The sequence below is a fragment of the Mustela lutreola genome, chromosome 13 (genome assembly GCF_030435805.1).
Source record: "Mustela lutreola isolate mMusLut2 chromosome 13, mMusLut2.pri, whole genome shotgun sequence".
NCBI classification, from domain to species: Eukaryota; Metazoa; Chordata; class Mammalia; order Carnivora; family Mustelidae; genus Mustela; species Mustela lutreola.
Window position 1 is genome coordinate 934,503 of NC_081302.1, and position 15,572 is coordinate 950,074.

General features: G+C 61.2%; 1 protein-coding gene across 12 annotated transcripts in view; it reads right to left on the bottom strand.

Annotated features, from left to right (window-relative positions):
• Nucleotides 1–303: 303 nt before the first annotated feature.
• Nucleotides 304–15,572, bottom strand: part of ATP11A (ATPase phospholipid transporting 11A) — a 105,002-nt gene continuing 89,733 nt past the window's right edge. For 4 of the 12 annotated variants that reach the window (XM_059144418.1, XM_059144410.1, XM_059144408.1 and 1 more), the window contains 5 exons: nucleotides 15,487–15,510; nucleotides 10,993–11,058; nucleotides 10,251–10,354; nucleotides 8,955–9,120; nucleotides 304–4,229 (listed from right to left, as the gene is read on the bottom strand). In XM_059144418.1, the coding sequence (XP_059000401.1) occupies nucleotides 4,014–4,229; nucleotides 8,955–9,120; nucleotides 10,251–10,354; nucleotides 10,993–11,058; nucleotides 15,487–15,510 (576 nt within the window). In that variant the 3' untranslated portion in view covers nucleotides 304–4,013. Of the gene's footprint in view, nucleotides 4,230–5,149; nucleotides 5,247–7,252; nucleotides 7,340–8,954; nucleotides 9,121–10,250; nucleotides 10,355–10,992; nucleotides 11,059–15,486; nucleotides 15,511–15,572 lie in introns of those variants that run through there. The other 8 variants (XM_059144412.1, XM_059144411.1, XM_059144413.1 and 5 more) reach the window with 8 other exon arrangements.

A 15,572-nucleotide genomic window follows, 5' to 3' on the forward strand; every position in this document is an offset into this window, starting at 1 on the left:
ACCTGTCCACCTTCAGCTCAAACTCTCAGGCTGAGAGGTTTCACCCCTGCAGCTTCTGTCCCCAGAGGTTTTTTTTTTTTTTTAAGATTTTATTTATTTATTTATTTGACAGCAAGACAGCGCACAAGCAGGGGGAGAGTGAGAGGGGGAAGCAGACTCCCCGCTGAGCAGGGAGCCCGATGCGGGGGCTCAATCCCGGGACCATGACCGGAGCCGAAGGCAGACGCTTAACGACCGAGCCATCCAGGCACCTCTATGAGATTTAAGGTCAACTGATATTTTAAACTCATAAAGAAACCAAGCCAGAGTTTTTTTTCTTCTTTATTGCAAGCAGATTCAAGTCTCCTGCTTAAATAGTCTGCAGAAAAATGCAATATAATTAAGTCACACTTTATCTACAGAAATAAAAGTTAAAATCAGTAGCATAAAAAATGAACTTTGCCCAAGTGTAAGATTTGGTTTAATCACAATTTAATTTTTCAAAGCAGGTTAATGAATCATTATCAATTAAACATGACTACCTACTATATTCAATAATTTAAAAATAAATCCCAGTATTTATGACGATGACAACTATGGATACCACTCGTGTTAAATACGCTTGGAAGATTCTCTTCTGTTACAGGATGAATGGGCATTTTAAATGGCAATGCAGACACACATCATAGCTTTAAGTCAGAGACAATAATATATGCATATTAAAATTCTGTATATTTTGATAAGGTAAAAAATAAAGCTATATAAACTTATCTTTAGATTTTTTTCTGCAAAAGTAGAATCACACTTTGATAATACTTCTGACACACCTTCATTAAAGCTTTGTTTATGGGCGATATTCAGAATGATTCTCTTTCCCATTCAGCTCCCCCCAACTTAAAAAAACGCATTTGCCAGCTGACATTTTTCCTGTTTCTAACTGGGAAGCGTCCAAAAGAAACGGAGACGTGGAGACGTGATGCGGGCTGTTAATAAGCGGTGCAACTTCCGAAAAAAAGGAGGGCCGCGCCGGGTCACTCCAGTCAGTGCGACACAGCAAACTCAGTGGTTTTAGCGGAAAGGGCCAGAAAGCCCCCTCCAGGCCGCGCTGCGCATCTGGCTGATGTGCCACGACTGGAGACCGGCCAGAACAGCTCGGAGGAGACATTTTTGTACTTAAAGCTGCAAAATCTCACCAGGCCAAGCGACAGTTCTGCAGCCCGTCACCGCAGAAGCTGGGCACGCGGCACCGCAGGGCCTGGTCTAGCCTCCGCTCACGCCCGGAGTCCAACACACAGGAGCGGTCGGGCTGGCTCCGCACCGAGTAGCCAAGAGGATGCCTTTTCCACTGGCCGCCCGTGGCAGAGGACCGGCCGGGGCTCTTAGAGGCTTGAGGGGTCCAGACACTGCCCTCTGCTGCCTGTGCCAAGGGTAGAGCCACGTGGGGTGGATCAGCCAGGGGGCCGACCCGGGGAGGGGGCCCAACAGCGTGTCCATCCTGTCTCTGCGCCCTGCCAGGCTGCGAGGCTCGAAGTCCAGGGAGCCCTGTGTTCCCGGAGCTCCCGGCAGGGTCCCCTCAGGAAGCGGGCAGGAGGGCCAGGGCCCAGGGAGCATGTATGTGTGCGTACCGTGTGGCCCCAAGTGGGCACGGAGCTGAAGGCAGGAGACGGGGACGTGGTCGGGACCACCTGTGCATTAGTGTGACCCGCTCTGAGGGGCGTGGTGTGCGGCTTTCGGAACCAGATGTTGGGGCCGGCGTGAGAGCTCACGGTGGTGACCTGTCCACAAGTGCCGTCCTGAACGAGGTCTTTGGGACGAAGAGGAGTGCTTGACGCTGACAGGACTTGCTTTCAGGTCAGTTTAAGGCAAGTGAACAGGAACTAGTGTAGGCAAGAGGTCGTACGGGGTCCCACGCGCACACTTGCCCCGGGGACTGGCCACCCTCCCTCCGGTCCCGTGTTCACCGCGCGGGACAGGCGTGGAGGACTTCCCCAACAATCTCAGAGGAGACATTCGGCGCACGTAAGGGGTTAGTGACTTTCCCAACGAGACATGTGCTATCAGAGGCAAATGGTGACCATCTCGGTACGCGTGGAAAGAGAACACCAAACCATCCCTCGAGAAGCTTCTATTTTAAGGCCGAAGGATGCAAACCAAACACAAAACAAAAAGCAGATGAAAATCACAATCAACGGTGAAGAATCGAGAAGCAAAGTACTGTGCTCTAGATGGGCCTCGGCCCGTCACTGCCGCCGGGGACACAGCAACTTCGCACCCTGTGGACACGGACACACCCCAAACTCCCGCCAGAATTTAAATGCAAAGTGGCCAAAAGTTCATCAACTTAAAAATTAGAAGCTTTAAAAACATACTTTAAAAATTAGATGTGGCATGTTAACAAAGAAATGAATAAAGAGATAGAAACAGCTATGAAAATAGTCCTGTGCAAAGGCAATTTTAAGATTTCTAAAAAAATACATTACAAAGAATTTGTTAACTAAACATACAGAGAATCTGTCCCCCACAGGTATGACATTGATACCCACATTGGGTTCTTAAAAACAGCTGTAAAAACGCACACACCGTTGTTCGCAGGGTCTGGCGCGGACGCCGGCCAGGACGCCCCGACACACGGGCGGCGGCGCGCGGGACGGAGGGCGGCGGACGGCGGGACGGACACCTTGGCGCACTCCCCGTCCATTCTCCTGGTCTTTGGTTTGCTGTTTCTACTTCCCCTGAACTTACCCCAACTGCTCCGTGCACGCAGTCCGCTCGCCCCCATCCCAACGAGTATTTTATAGACGAGACGTCGTACAATCAAGCAGTGACACCGCGACTTCCCACAGTGCCTGGCATGCAGCTGGCCCGTGTCCACTCGCCAGCGTCCCCGGGGCCACAGCCTGGCTCCCGGCAGCAGGTAGGGGCCTGCTGATCTCTGGGCAAAGCTCTTCTCCAGAATGCCTGTTCCCACATCCACACTCTGAATCTCAGACTGAAATGTCTTCTTTGCGGACCATTAAGGCTACGTCGAGGAGGTTATTTCTAGAAACAAACGGCGGTACGGAGAAGGGATGAAGGCGGTCCACGCAGCGGCCTCCTCCAGGCCCGCCCACCCGGAGACGCGCCAGCCGGCAGACAGCAACGCGGCGGATCCAACACAACACACAGGGGCCTGGGGCCCAGTCGCGGCCGTGGGCGGTGGTCCGGGGCGGCAGTCCCGCTCTTCAGGACTCGGAGGCCGCCTCACCATCAGACCCGCATGGGCCTGAAACAGACTTCGGAAGACGGACGGGGCCCCTGGAGGCCTCCTCTCAATGAAGACACCAAAGGGCTCTGCCCCAGGCCCCCACCAGCGTGCCCTGGAAGCGGTAAGAGAGCCGTCTGGACACAAGCACGCCCGGAGGCCCTAAGGGGCTGTGGGCACAACTGTCCCGTCCCGGCACTGGGGGCTTGAGAGAACCGTGTCATCTGTTCTTCTCACACGGTGCTTCTCGCGCAGGGACAGCCGGGAGGGAAACAGAGTCACACAGGGGACACTAGGCTCCCTCGGAGGAACAAACTCCGTGTCGGAAACGACCCTGAAAAGCAGCTTCGCCAGGAGGCAGGTTTGGACAGAAGCAGGACATGGTCTAGGACTCCGACAGGCCGTGGGAGCAAAGTGACCCCACAGTCTGGTTTGGCCAGTTCCAGAAGCACGAGGACTGGAGGGCTCTGGACAAGGATGCACGGGGGCATGGCCAGCCCGTCCCGTGGTGAGGACGAGGCCCCTGCGCTCAGGCCGGTCGGTGTGGCCGCCCCCACTCCGCCCACGGCCCACCTCCACCGGGGTCCTCCTCTGACAGCCTGTGCGACTGGAGGCCCTGGCCGGGCTGCAGGGGGCCATGCGCGCTGTCCTTCACAACCCGACCAGATGCCCGAGGGAAGCTGCAGGGGCCACCAGCCCCCAGGAGGTGACGCTGGCCAGCCGCGCACCCCAGCCCAGTCCGGTTGTTCTCATCCCTCCTTCGAGGGCAGGGGGAAGCACAGACGTGCAGCTCTCAGAGCCTCGGACCCGAGGCCTGTCCATCAGCGGTCCACCCATGGGGAGCGGGACCGGGAGGGCGGTGGCGATGCAGGAGACCGGCGAGAGGAGGCCACGTCGGTGTCCCCCGTTCTGTGTGTGGGCCCAGCCACACGGCCCAGGGGCTGGGGCTCTGCGGGGAGGCCAGGAGGGTGAGCTCGGGGAGGCGGTCCTGGCCGCGCACGCGTGTGCTCTGTCGGAGAACGGAAAGCACGGGGTCAGTCCCGGACCCTCGACGAGAACCCCGCCCAGCCTGTGCAGACGCTGCCCACGGGGCCTCCCGTCCAGACACGGGGCGGGCATGTGTGTCCCACATGGCCGAGGACACAGAGCCAGCGTGGTGACTGCGCTCTGGCCACCAACGGCTCCCCTGCCGGCTCCAGACAGAGTACGTCCCCGTGTGAAGTGTCCGCCAGGGGCCCGGGGTGGGGCTGGGTCTCCGTCACCTCCTTGCACACGGACACTCCGTCTGCCGGGTTGTCAGGCTGTTGCTGCCGAGCAGGCCGCAGCCTCATTAAATTCACCGGGCAGCGGGCACTGGGGGAAGCCGTCGGCAGAAATGGGTCTTAAAGGGACGCGCGTCCCTGGGCCGAGAAGGCGGCCTGCCTGTCCCAGCGGAGACACCCGCGTCGAGGGTGTGGCGGCGTTACCGTCCCGTCCCGGGGCAGACAGGGCTCCGTGTGCCGCTGCCGACCACACACCTGCGCCGCACGTCTGCCTCGGCCAACGCTCCCGCCAACCGGGCCACCTTCGCCGTTTGTCAAAACACGGGCTTTCCCGACAGACCTTCCGCGGGGAAGCTCCTTCCACAGCCAAGGCCGAGGGGCGAGCTTCGTTCTGGAAACTAAGCCCTGAGCCCAGCGCGGGAGAGGACCCCGCGAGCGCATGTGGGAGGACACCGGCACGCACGTGTGTGTGCGCACGGCCATCTGCCGCCAGACAGGCTCAGGTAGGTCACTTACCCGGGACAGACACACGTGTGCGTAAAAACTTTTTTTTCCCCCATGAATCTGTTATCAGAACTAGCACAGCTCAACAAAACCCTGGAGGAACACGAGCAGTGCGGGGTCACGGCACACCGGGCAGCCCGCCAGGCGCGGCGGGCGCGGTTACCTATCCTCGGCTACCGGCGCCTCGGCCGCGGCAGCAGGTCCTTCAGAAGCGGCCGTTCCGTGCCCGCAGCGACCGACGCTCTGAGGTTCGTGCTCTGCTGCAAGGCGAGGAGAAACACTGAGAGGCGCCGTCCGGGCCGCCACCCCGCTGCGCGGCCAACGCGGGACCCTGTGCCGGTCCGGGCGGTGGACGGGCGAAGGGCCCGTGGTCTGCCGTGGCAGACGCCGTGAGTGGGGGGCGGCGGGAGGGCGCCGCCGGGAAGGGGCTGGTCTTCCTAACAGCCTTCGCCCAGCAGTGACCACGGAACGGTCCAAGGCACAGAGAGGAGCACAGGCCAGGGACCCGCCGACCCGCGGCTTCCCCAGTGCTCGCCCGGAACGGGAGGGACTGCACCTGCCGTCGCTCTGTCCCTGTCCTTGGCCCCGACCCCGAGGCTAGACTCCTGCAGGGCCCAGGGGTCCCAGGGCCACAGCCCAAAGCCGGCGTTCTCCCTGTCGGGGCCTTGGGAAGCAGCAGGGAGGGAGTTTCAAGAGGGAAAGGAGCGCGAGGTGTGAGATGCAGAGTCTGCCGGCGAGAAGGACGGGCGGACGGGGAGGGCTGCGTTCCTTGCGGGCACGGAACTGTACCCGGTACCGCATCGAGACATGTGACGCATACGTACACATGGGTCACACGTGCACACGTGAGACCTACTGTCCGAGACGTTTCCTTGTGACAGAGCAGGAGCAAGGAAACAAGTGTCCGTCTGACGCGGGGACTGGTCTGGGGTCTGTTCCTCCAAAGTTTTGCCGGCTGCGGGGGGTTCCCAGAAACACACGCACACCTGTGTGCGTGCCGGGGGCTCTGAGGAGGTGCAGGTGTGGGCACGCCTACGGGCTGCCTCGGGGGCCGTGGACCCTGCAGGGCGCCCAGCACCCGCCGTCCCCGAGCAGCCAGAGGTGGGCTTCTAAGAGCAAGTTTTAGCAAACCTCAGCAATGAATGCAGATATTTTTAGCCCAAAGTTGGCCAGATTTAATGAATTTCTTAAGCACATCGTGTGACTTATACGTCCCTATAATAAGAATTTCATATACGTCCCCTAATAAGAATTTCACCCTGAATGTTTTCAATTGTACCCAGTGAGTGAAACAATGTCATTTACTCTAGCAGATCCTGACGGTACCAGAGTAGGAGCATTTGACTGCTGATAATTATCAGGAGTTCAAAACGCACCATCTTCTTAGTTAAAAAACAGTGTCTCGATGACACTTAGAGGATGAGCCGTCATTAAAAGGAAACAAAGCCTCTTCAGGTATTTTCCTATGAACCCAGCGTTGCTGGGAAACAGCTTCCCATCCCTGATGCTGAGGCCTCGGTAAGTGTGTCGCTCAGATGCTCACAGCTGACACACGGACAGCGGCCCCCTGGACAGCTGTCCCTGAGATCGTGGCTCTTCACGAGCAGCTTGTGGCCCCAGGCACCGGCCCCGCACGTGGCTCTGTGCTGCCAAGAGATAAGTCAGCACGGCCACTTACAGCAGCGCAGAGGCTTTCTGTAAAAACCATCTGATTTTTTAAAAAGTGAAAAGGGAATCTGTAAACACTTGATCCAAACACATCTCTCCTGGCTTTGTCCACCGTGAGCTCAGCATGAGCCGTCTTTCCTGCAGTGTCTTGTGGGGCCTGTGCAACACTCTGTCGTGGGGGCCTCAGTTTCCCTGTCTGTGCAATGGGTCTGCACAGCTGCGTGAGTGAGGAGGTCTCACCGCCTTCCATCATTGGCTGCGGAGAGGGGGCAGTGCTGCGTGGACTCTGCCCACATGGGCTGGAGCTGCCTCACCCACGCCGCCGTGTGCTGGGGCCACGGGTGCCCACCAGCCAGTGCGATGCAGGGCAGCCCTGCGCCCTGGCAGCTGGGACCCGGGACCTCCCACGGACCCAGAGAGAAGCACGGGCCACGTGTACTTCTCGTATCTCAGATATGCGTCATCCCAGAAGCTGCAGACGTGCGCTCTCCCTGAGCCCACAGGAGCCCGGGCTGGGAGCCGGGCAGCTCAGCGGGGACTCAGCCCTCCGCTTCCTGTGACCGCAACCCCACCATGCCAAATGACAGAAAAGCATCACCTTGTTCCGTTAGAAACTCAGACTGCTGGAGGTCTGAGAGAGCATAAAGATGGTGGACTGCTCGACAGAAAGGCACTGGCTCTTAGTCTGCAGTCCCAGAGGGGTCGCGGGGCCACGCACATCGCGAGACAGGTGGGAGTGGTTATTTAGGCAAAGAGGTCGGAGACAAAGGGAAGGAGGAAGGGAAAAGAGAAACAGGTTAAGGCAGTTGAGCAGGACAGGAACCCCCTCATGCATCCCCACCATCGCGCTCAGCAAACTGGGGCCTCCCTGGACGCTGCCCTCCCGGGGCCACGCAGGCCTCTTGTCCCTGCTGTCTTTCTCCTCCTGCCCCGACACCTCCTCTCACGTTGGCTTGTTCAAGAGCTCAGAGCGAAAGCGTTCCCGCACACTCACACGCCGTCGGTGCCGACTACAGACACCGAGGAGGGAACCACGGGGAACCAGGGACCAGGGGCATCATGCCCAGGACGCTCGTCCGCACAGACTTCTGGGGAAGCTCCCCGCCCCCCGGATCCCATTCAGCCACTGGGATGGGTGGAGGTGGGCACAGCAGTGCCCGGACCTCGCTCCCTGCAAACCCAGCAGCAACCTGGCCGTTTCCCTCCTGAGGCCGGCCAGCAGCACGGGAGGGGGAGCCCCGGGCCACGGGAGCTGCCCGGAAGGCCTTGCCTCACGTCCTCAAGGGCACGGAGAGCACTCCCACCTGCACGTCCACCTGTGTTCTGCAGGGAGAGCCCTGCTCTGCCACCTGCACACCTGACAGGACCCTCTCTTCTCCTTACAGAGGCTCTGCACCTCCACGGGCAGGACACAAGGGTGAGGCTGATGGGGGACGTGCCCTCCCTGAGACCTCAGAGGGGAGCGGAGTGTCCTCCCTGAGACGGTAGCAGTGAGGAGATGGGAGAGGCGCGCTCCCCGACATTGCAGGGATCAGAGGATTGGGTGGGGTGTCTCCATGAGATAGCAGGGGTGAGGGGATGGGGGACGTGCCCTCCCTGAGAACTCTGAGTGGCAGCTGCCGCGGTCCTTAAGCTAGGTGGGCTGCACCTGTCATTTCTCTCCTGAACGCGGAGTCCAGGCTGGGGGCCTCAGTTTGGGATGGAGGAAACCAACGACCCCAGTGCACCCCACAACTTCCCAACACACACGCTAACATCTGGGCACGTTCACTGCCCCTAAAGCTAATGCACTTTTACCTCCAAAGCAAGGATTCAACCTACAAGCTTCCTTAGATTTGCACAAAGGACTCTCCTTCTGCAGCGGCTCGGTCCTCTCCTGCTCTCTCCTTACTCCCGCGCACCAGCTTCTGGGGTCGTATCGCTGGTCACCCGGCACCTCCCTGCCTCCACCTTCTCACCCTCAACAGGACGGCCTGGACTGACCACGTGTCCCAGCACGAGCCTCTCCTGCGTTCCCTCAAGCTCCCGCTCTGGCTGGGAGCCCCCTCCACCCCGCAGCCCCGCCCACAGCCCCACCCTGCCTCCCACCCCGCAGCCCCGCCCCACTGCCCCCGGCCCCGCCTTCAGCCCCGCCCCAACACCCACGGCCCCGCCTTCAGCCCCGCCCCGCCGCCCACAGCCCCGCCCCAACACCCATGGCCCCGGCCTTCAGCCCCGCCCCACCGTCCACGGCCCCGCCCTCAGCCCCGCCCCGCAGCCCGCAGCCCCGCCCGCAGCCCGCAGCCCCGCCCCGCCCGCACCTGGATTCTCTCGGTGGCGCTGGGCCACAGCTGCCGGCACAGCACCTTCTTGAGGACGTCGGGGAGCAGGCTGACGGTGACGAGCAGGATGATGACCAGCCAGGCGGGGCCGCTGGACAACATCTGGATGAACACATAGTACATCCTCTGATAACTGAGGAAGGGCCTGGAGAGACAGACGGGCCGGCTGGACGTTACCCGGGGCTCCGCTCTCCCTGCCCGGAGGGAGGCGCGGGCCTTCGCGTCCGGTCCTGACCCTCTCCGGGGTGGGCACCTCGCTCGCGGGCAACGGCCGCAGGACGGCCCTGTCCGGCCGGGCGGGAGGAAGGGCTTCCACGAAGTCCTCCCAAAGACAAGGCCGTCCCCGGGGCTGGCGACCGCACCGGACACACGCAGGGTTCCCGCCCGCGGCGCTCGCCAGCTGCCCCGGGCTCGCCCTCTGTGAGAACAGCTCGCGTGGCCCCTTCGGGCACATCTGCGATTGGAGAAAGCTCCACCGGGCCCCACAGGGCTCCACGGCCAACGGGGAACCTGGCTAGTTCCGCCGTGTCTACGCCCCAGGCCGGCAGCGGGCAGGCGGGCGTCTGGGACAAACGTGGACATCGTGGCCAGGAGCTGGGGCAGGTGGGCTGGAGGCCAGGAGCTCCGCACCTGCGGGTCCCAACGAACCTGCAGCGCTCGGCTCTGGCCACTAGGGGTCAGCGATGCTGGGGGGCAGGAGGGGGGCCCCTCTCCTGCGAGGGACCGGACCCTGCACCGGCCAGCCCGCCTAGGGCAAGGCACGCCCAGGCCACTGCACCGGGCACCCCCATCCCAGCCGTGCTCAGGAAGCGCCCCGTCTCTGGCAGAGGCACGGGTACCCTGACCAGCAGGGACAGAGGCTGAGGCGACCCGGTGAGGAGGCGGGGCCGCCGCCCTGCCTGGGTGGGGGCTCGCAGGCAGCACACAGAGGGCGATGAGCACGGGGTTCTGAAGGACACATAAGAGCTCACGGGGCAGGCTAGTGCGAAAGGACGGCCCAGGCAGAAGGACCTGCAGGAGCCAAGGCGCGATGGGAAATCCCCACAGCAGGCGCCACAGGCAGCTGCTTCTCGCCCTCGTCCGAGGCCACGGAACGAGCACCACGGTTTCACTGTCCCGTGTTCCACCTGGCAGCCACGATGAACCTCCCGCCCGGGCCGCGGTGTAAATGACTTCCCTTGAGGGGCCTCGTCTGACCTGCAATCTGGAGCAGGGCCCCCGCGGCCACCCCAGCTCAGCTGATCCCGGGCCACGTGGCGTGGCTCCCCCACGTACCAGATGATCCCTCCCCAGAGCAGGGAGAAGACGACGTAGAAGAGCAGGGACCCCCAGATGACGAAGTGGTTGATCCAAGTCCAGTAGTGCGTGTCCAGCGCCAGCTGAAAGACACACACCAGCCGTGAGGCAGGCCCTGGAGGGCCGGAAGGAGCCGTGGCCGCACAGACCCGCCGCTGGGAGAGAACGAGGAACACGCACCACCCCGACCCACAGCAGCCAGAGCGCCGGCGTAAACCTGCTGAGGAGGCACAGAATTGAAGGCCCCCAGAGGAGAAAGAGAAGGCGGTGCCCCGGCATCCTGGGGAGCCCATCCCAGATCGGACCGGCTGCCCCATCCTTGGTGTTCCTGGGGAGCGCGTCCCGGACCAGCCGGCTGCCCTGCCCGCTGCGTTCCCGCTGCGGAGAAGTGGGGGCGACCGTCTGCATGGCCCTGGACCCAGCACTGGGCTTGCCTCTCAACAGAGCTGAGTTTCCCATAACACGTTTATTTTACGGTAGATTTTGACTGTATTGGGATGAGGCTGCTTGTCATTTGAAGGAATTCTAATCTGACTCACTCCCTCCTTTATCTAAGTTCACTTACTGGGTCGCCCGGGACCTGGCGTGCTGCGCCTCCCCTTGACTTCACAAATGACTGAACATGACCCCAGAGGGTGGCCCAGAACACAGGGCGCTCCAGCCCAGGCACAGTTACAAGGAACGGGGCTGCTGTATCAGGAAGGGAGCCGCAAGCACTCACCTTTAGTGTGACTGTAAAGACCATCACGGTGAACACCAGCGTCCCAAAGGTCCAGTTTCCAAAGATCTGTGGGGGGAACCGTCCACAGAGTCAGCACTCTCCACACTCGAAAATGTTAGAGAATGCAGCTCACTGCTCTGGTGGGCCAGTGCTCCAGGCCCCGAAGACACAGGGACAGGGAGTAGCCGGCTATCGACACCCGGGGCACCCCAGACCCCCGGGGACCCTGCACTACCCTCGGGGGACAGGCCAGCGGTCCAGGGATGGGTTCAGAGCGGCTCCTGCACCGACCCCTCGATGTTGGCCCCCTTGATCCTCCCCAAACACCAGTCCTAACGTGGCAGGTGGACAGGAGAACATCCCCGGGAGCCAGAACGCCAGTGAGCACGGTGCCGGCCGATCTCTTCCACGTCGTGTGTCATGGGGAGGAGACACGACGCAGCTCCCGCGCCTCCCTCCCGCCGAGAACAGACTCGGGAGCACTGGCTGCCTCCTCCGAGCTCAGCTCAGACCCCTGCCCTCTCTGGAAGGAAGCCACCGGCAGCAGCACGTTGCTTGCGAGCAGCTAGAGGGGACGACTGTGTCCCAGGCAGGGACCCCGAAGAGGGCTCTCCCCTGGATGTGCCCAGGGCAAGGGGACTGGAGGCGGACAAGACAGCTGCACAGAGGCCCCGGCAGCCAGTGCGACGGCCAGACCCACAGACGCGCCACAGCCCCAAGGAAGGCAGCCCCCCCCCCCCCGCCCCGCACGGTGCCGCGAAGCCGCACGAGGTGGAAACACAGGATCGAATCACGAAAACAAGACATTTCTCAACTACAGACACAGACACAGAAAACAAAATACCGACTTTCTCTCAGGAAATCAGTCTGCTGGGGATTTTATTCTCCTGGAGATTTCTCCAGAATCCCCTAAGCACCGACCCCCTTCTGGTTCCTGTGAACCGTGCCTCTCAGAAAGTGGTCCTCGTACTTTTCAAAAGCAAACGGCTCTACTCCACTAAGCGCGAAGCGGCTGGAGCGCAAATGGCTTCCTGTGAGCTCGTTTTCCACAGAGCAGACGCAGGTGGACATGGAGGCAAGCAGGATTCTAGAACTTGTGTGAGGACAGAGGGCCCCACAGCCCTCACCAGCAACTGGGCCTCATCCCTGTCCGAAGGGGGGGATCGGAAGGGGGCTTCCCTCGCTCAGACACACACGTGGAGTGACTCTGCCTCCAGGGGACCCCTGCCAAGGCCCAGGACGGTTCTGGCTGCCACGCTAGGGAGGGGTCTGCTGCCTGCACAGGGCGGCCCCAGAGACCTGAACTCCCCAGCCCCAGAGGCCACCGTGCCCAGCCAAGAAATTCTGACCAGAAAGTGCGATCTCATCAGTGTTTTACTTTGGGGGCAGGACAAACTTCAGAGTCCGAACCCGGGAGCAGTGTGGCCGCAGCCCACGGAGATGCCCGGCCAGCAGGGTGTCGGAAACCGTGCCGCCATCTGGTCTTCCCTGGCGGCCGACGCTCGCAGACGAAGGACAGGGTGAGCCTACAGCCAGGCTGGCGCGGCCCTGAATCTGTGGGGCCGTCAGCGGGACCTGAGGAAGGCTGGCCCCTCCGCTTCCCGACACCGTGGCGGCCGTGGTCACCACCCCCGCTTGGCAGGGCACCCGGCAGGGTTTTGGAAGGGTCAGGTAACAGCAGGGTGCAGGAGCGTGCACGCGGTGGACGGGCAGCGTCTTGCCAACAGCATCACGAACCGGCCGGGTTGCAGAGTGGAAAGGGCGCAGACCCGGGGTGACCAAGCAGGGCTGCCAGTGTCTCACTCAGGAACGCACGGGTCTCAGCTGTCATTTCTACAGGCGCGGTGACAACACACGGCCGTGTCTGCTCCAGAAATGTGAGTTTCGGTTTCAAGCTCCAGCAGCGAGGACGCATCTGCTCTGCCGTCACCTGTGCCCTCAGCCGGTGGTTTCCAACTCCCTGGGACAGTGGTCAGGGGACAGCTCTGGGAACACCCACCGAAGTCCTCATTCGTGGTGGGGGAGCCCTCAGGCTTTTGTCATTGAAGTTGTTTGTCACTATTTTTATGGGTTTTGGGTGAGGGGAGATTAAAGTGTGCCCAGAGGGTTTGTTTTCGGAATGGCATCGGTCCCTGACCGCCGGTCCCCGATCTAACAGAGCACCCCCTCGGCACAGACCACCAGGGACACCTAGCCTCATGCACGTCTGCAGAGCCTGTGAGCCTCCAGCTCTACCTCGCTCGCCCTCTGGCTCCCCTGCCCTCACGGGAGCATCTTGCAGGAAAGCATTCTGCTCCTAAAATCCCTCAAATCCAGACCAGCCTCATTTCCCGATGCAAGAATACTCCACAGCCAGCACCAGCGTTTTCTCGAATCACGGCCCTAAGAACCCGCCGTTTGTCCTCGATGTTGTCTGGCCTCTGTTACCACGATGGCAGCGGAGCCCCAGCGCCCAACACGAGCACGTCCCTTCCTGCCTCTGCAAGCTTGGGTGTGCGTCGGAGGGAGGAACAGCTTTGGCTCCTGGCGTCTATGCAGAAAATGCTCCTTAAGTTAATTTCTTTTCAGGAAATGACCGTGACTGTCCCCCACACCACAGGTGACCTATGCACGTTCCTACAGAACGAGGCAGCTCTCCAGGAAAGGGTCCTCCCCTACTGAACATCAGCGGGAGGACTTCCGGACCGCACCACCACAAGCTGCCCCCGAGCGGGAAGGGTGGGTGCCCGGGGCAGGAGGGACAGTACATTCCGCCAACTCCTGCTGCCCACCCCTGGGACCCCAAGGGCATCGTGGGTCTCCGGAGACTGGCCCTCGAAGCACCTGGGTTTGGGGGTTTGTCCGAATCACTGCAGGATGACACTACAACGCCGTCTTAGTCTTGTGGGCGATCGAACCATCTTACCGACGAAGCAAACAAGAAAGGCTCCATCTGGAGACACGGAGGCCCCGGGGCGAGGGGTGGCTAGGGCTCCAACACCGGACATTTAGCCCTGCTTTGCACACAGTGGTCTTGAGCAACCCAGCCTTGTGCGGCTCCTGCCCTCCCAGGGATACGGGAGGGAAATGAGCCTCACTTGGGACCCGGGCGCCGTGGCTGCCATCCATCTCGTTCTGACAAGCCCGGCCCTGCAGCTCCCCTCCTTATGGAGCACCACAGGCCTGCAGGAGACTTCGCCTCTCAGAGGCCGTGGACAAAACCCCAGCTCAGCGCCCCTGCTTGGCACCGACCACCCCGGGCCTGGTTCCTGACATCACCAGGCTTCCGAGCAGCTTCTCACACGACAAGACGTGGGTCACGTCCGGACAGGCAGGCGAGCAGGGCTGAGGCCCGGGAGCCGACAGCCAGCACGGGGCAGCTTCGGGGCTGCTCTCCGGTGCCGTGGACGAGGTCTGGCTGGGGGCACATCACGGCTCCAGGGCCTGGAGCACAAGGAGGAGGCACTGCCTGGGCCTCACCAGAGACCATGTGCCACACACGCCAGCCGGCACAGCCACGTCCAGGGTACACGGGCCACACATGTCTTTGCACGCGTCCATCCGCTGCTGAAACCGGGCAGGACCGGGCGTCTCACCAGAAACTATGGAGTCTGGGGCAATGAAGGAGCAGCACGGAGAGTAACAGCACCGGCGCCGCACGGAACCGCGACCCGCGCATGGTCACGTCACCCGAACTCCAGCTGCAAGCGACGGGCAAGCCACACCGCGCCAGGAGGTCTCTCGCAGAGCTAACAGGCCACCTCAGTCCTGACGTCCCGGCTCCGGGGACCTGGAGTCCTCGTGCTTTCTCAGACACAGACAACAGCCCCCCTCAGGGCCTGGCCGCAGGAAGGCATGCGGAGACCCTGCAGGAGGACAGTTTGGGGCTGGCTGCCCTGGAAACTGTCCAAGCAAATGTAGACAGAGGACATTCCCAGGAACGCCAGGCTTTAGAGAAGTGAAATGAGGTCTTTAAAGCATTTCCGACACCAGTTTAGCGAACGCTGACTTCCACGGCAACAAAGGAGAACAGCCCGTTCGTAATGCAGGGAAAGAACAGGTCACCACGTGCCAGGAACAGCGGGTCGCCTGGCGGGGAGGGACTCACGTCCTGCAGCCGCCAAACCTGGGCAGCGCTCCAGAGGGGACAGCCCTGGAGCACACCTGCGCATCCCCCGGAGAGTGCCGGAGGCCTGGGTCGGCTGCGCTCAGCGTGGTGTCCCCATCAAGCCTCCCGAGCCTGCTGCCGCCACGAACGGAAGCTCAGACGGATGCGTCATAGACCACCACTGCCTGGCGGGCGGGCCCCACACAGAACTCCAGAAACAGCACGACAAACAACCGAATGCAGACACACCCGTCTAAGGTAGCACCGGCCCCGCGTGGGAGCCGGCGGCCACTAGCAGGCTTCTACCGACAGAGCACACAGAAGAGGGCACAGGTGAAAATATTTCGAGAAATATTTTATTTTTAAGGCACTCCAAAACACAGAGGACAAACTCACAGTTTTCTTACCATGTGTGTGTTGGTGGTCACTATCTGAGAGTGGGGAGGGACGCCCGTGGCAAAAAGACAAAAGCGAGATAGGAATAAAACATCCC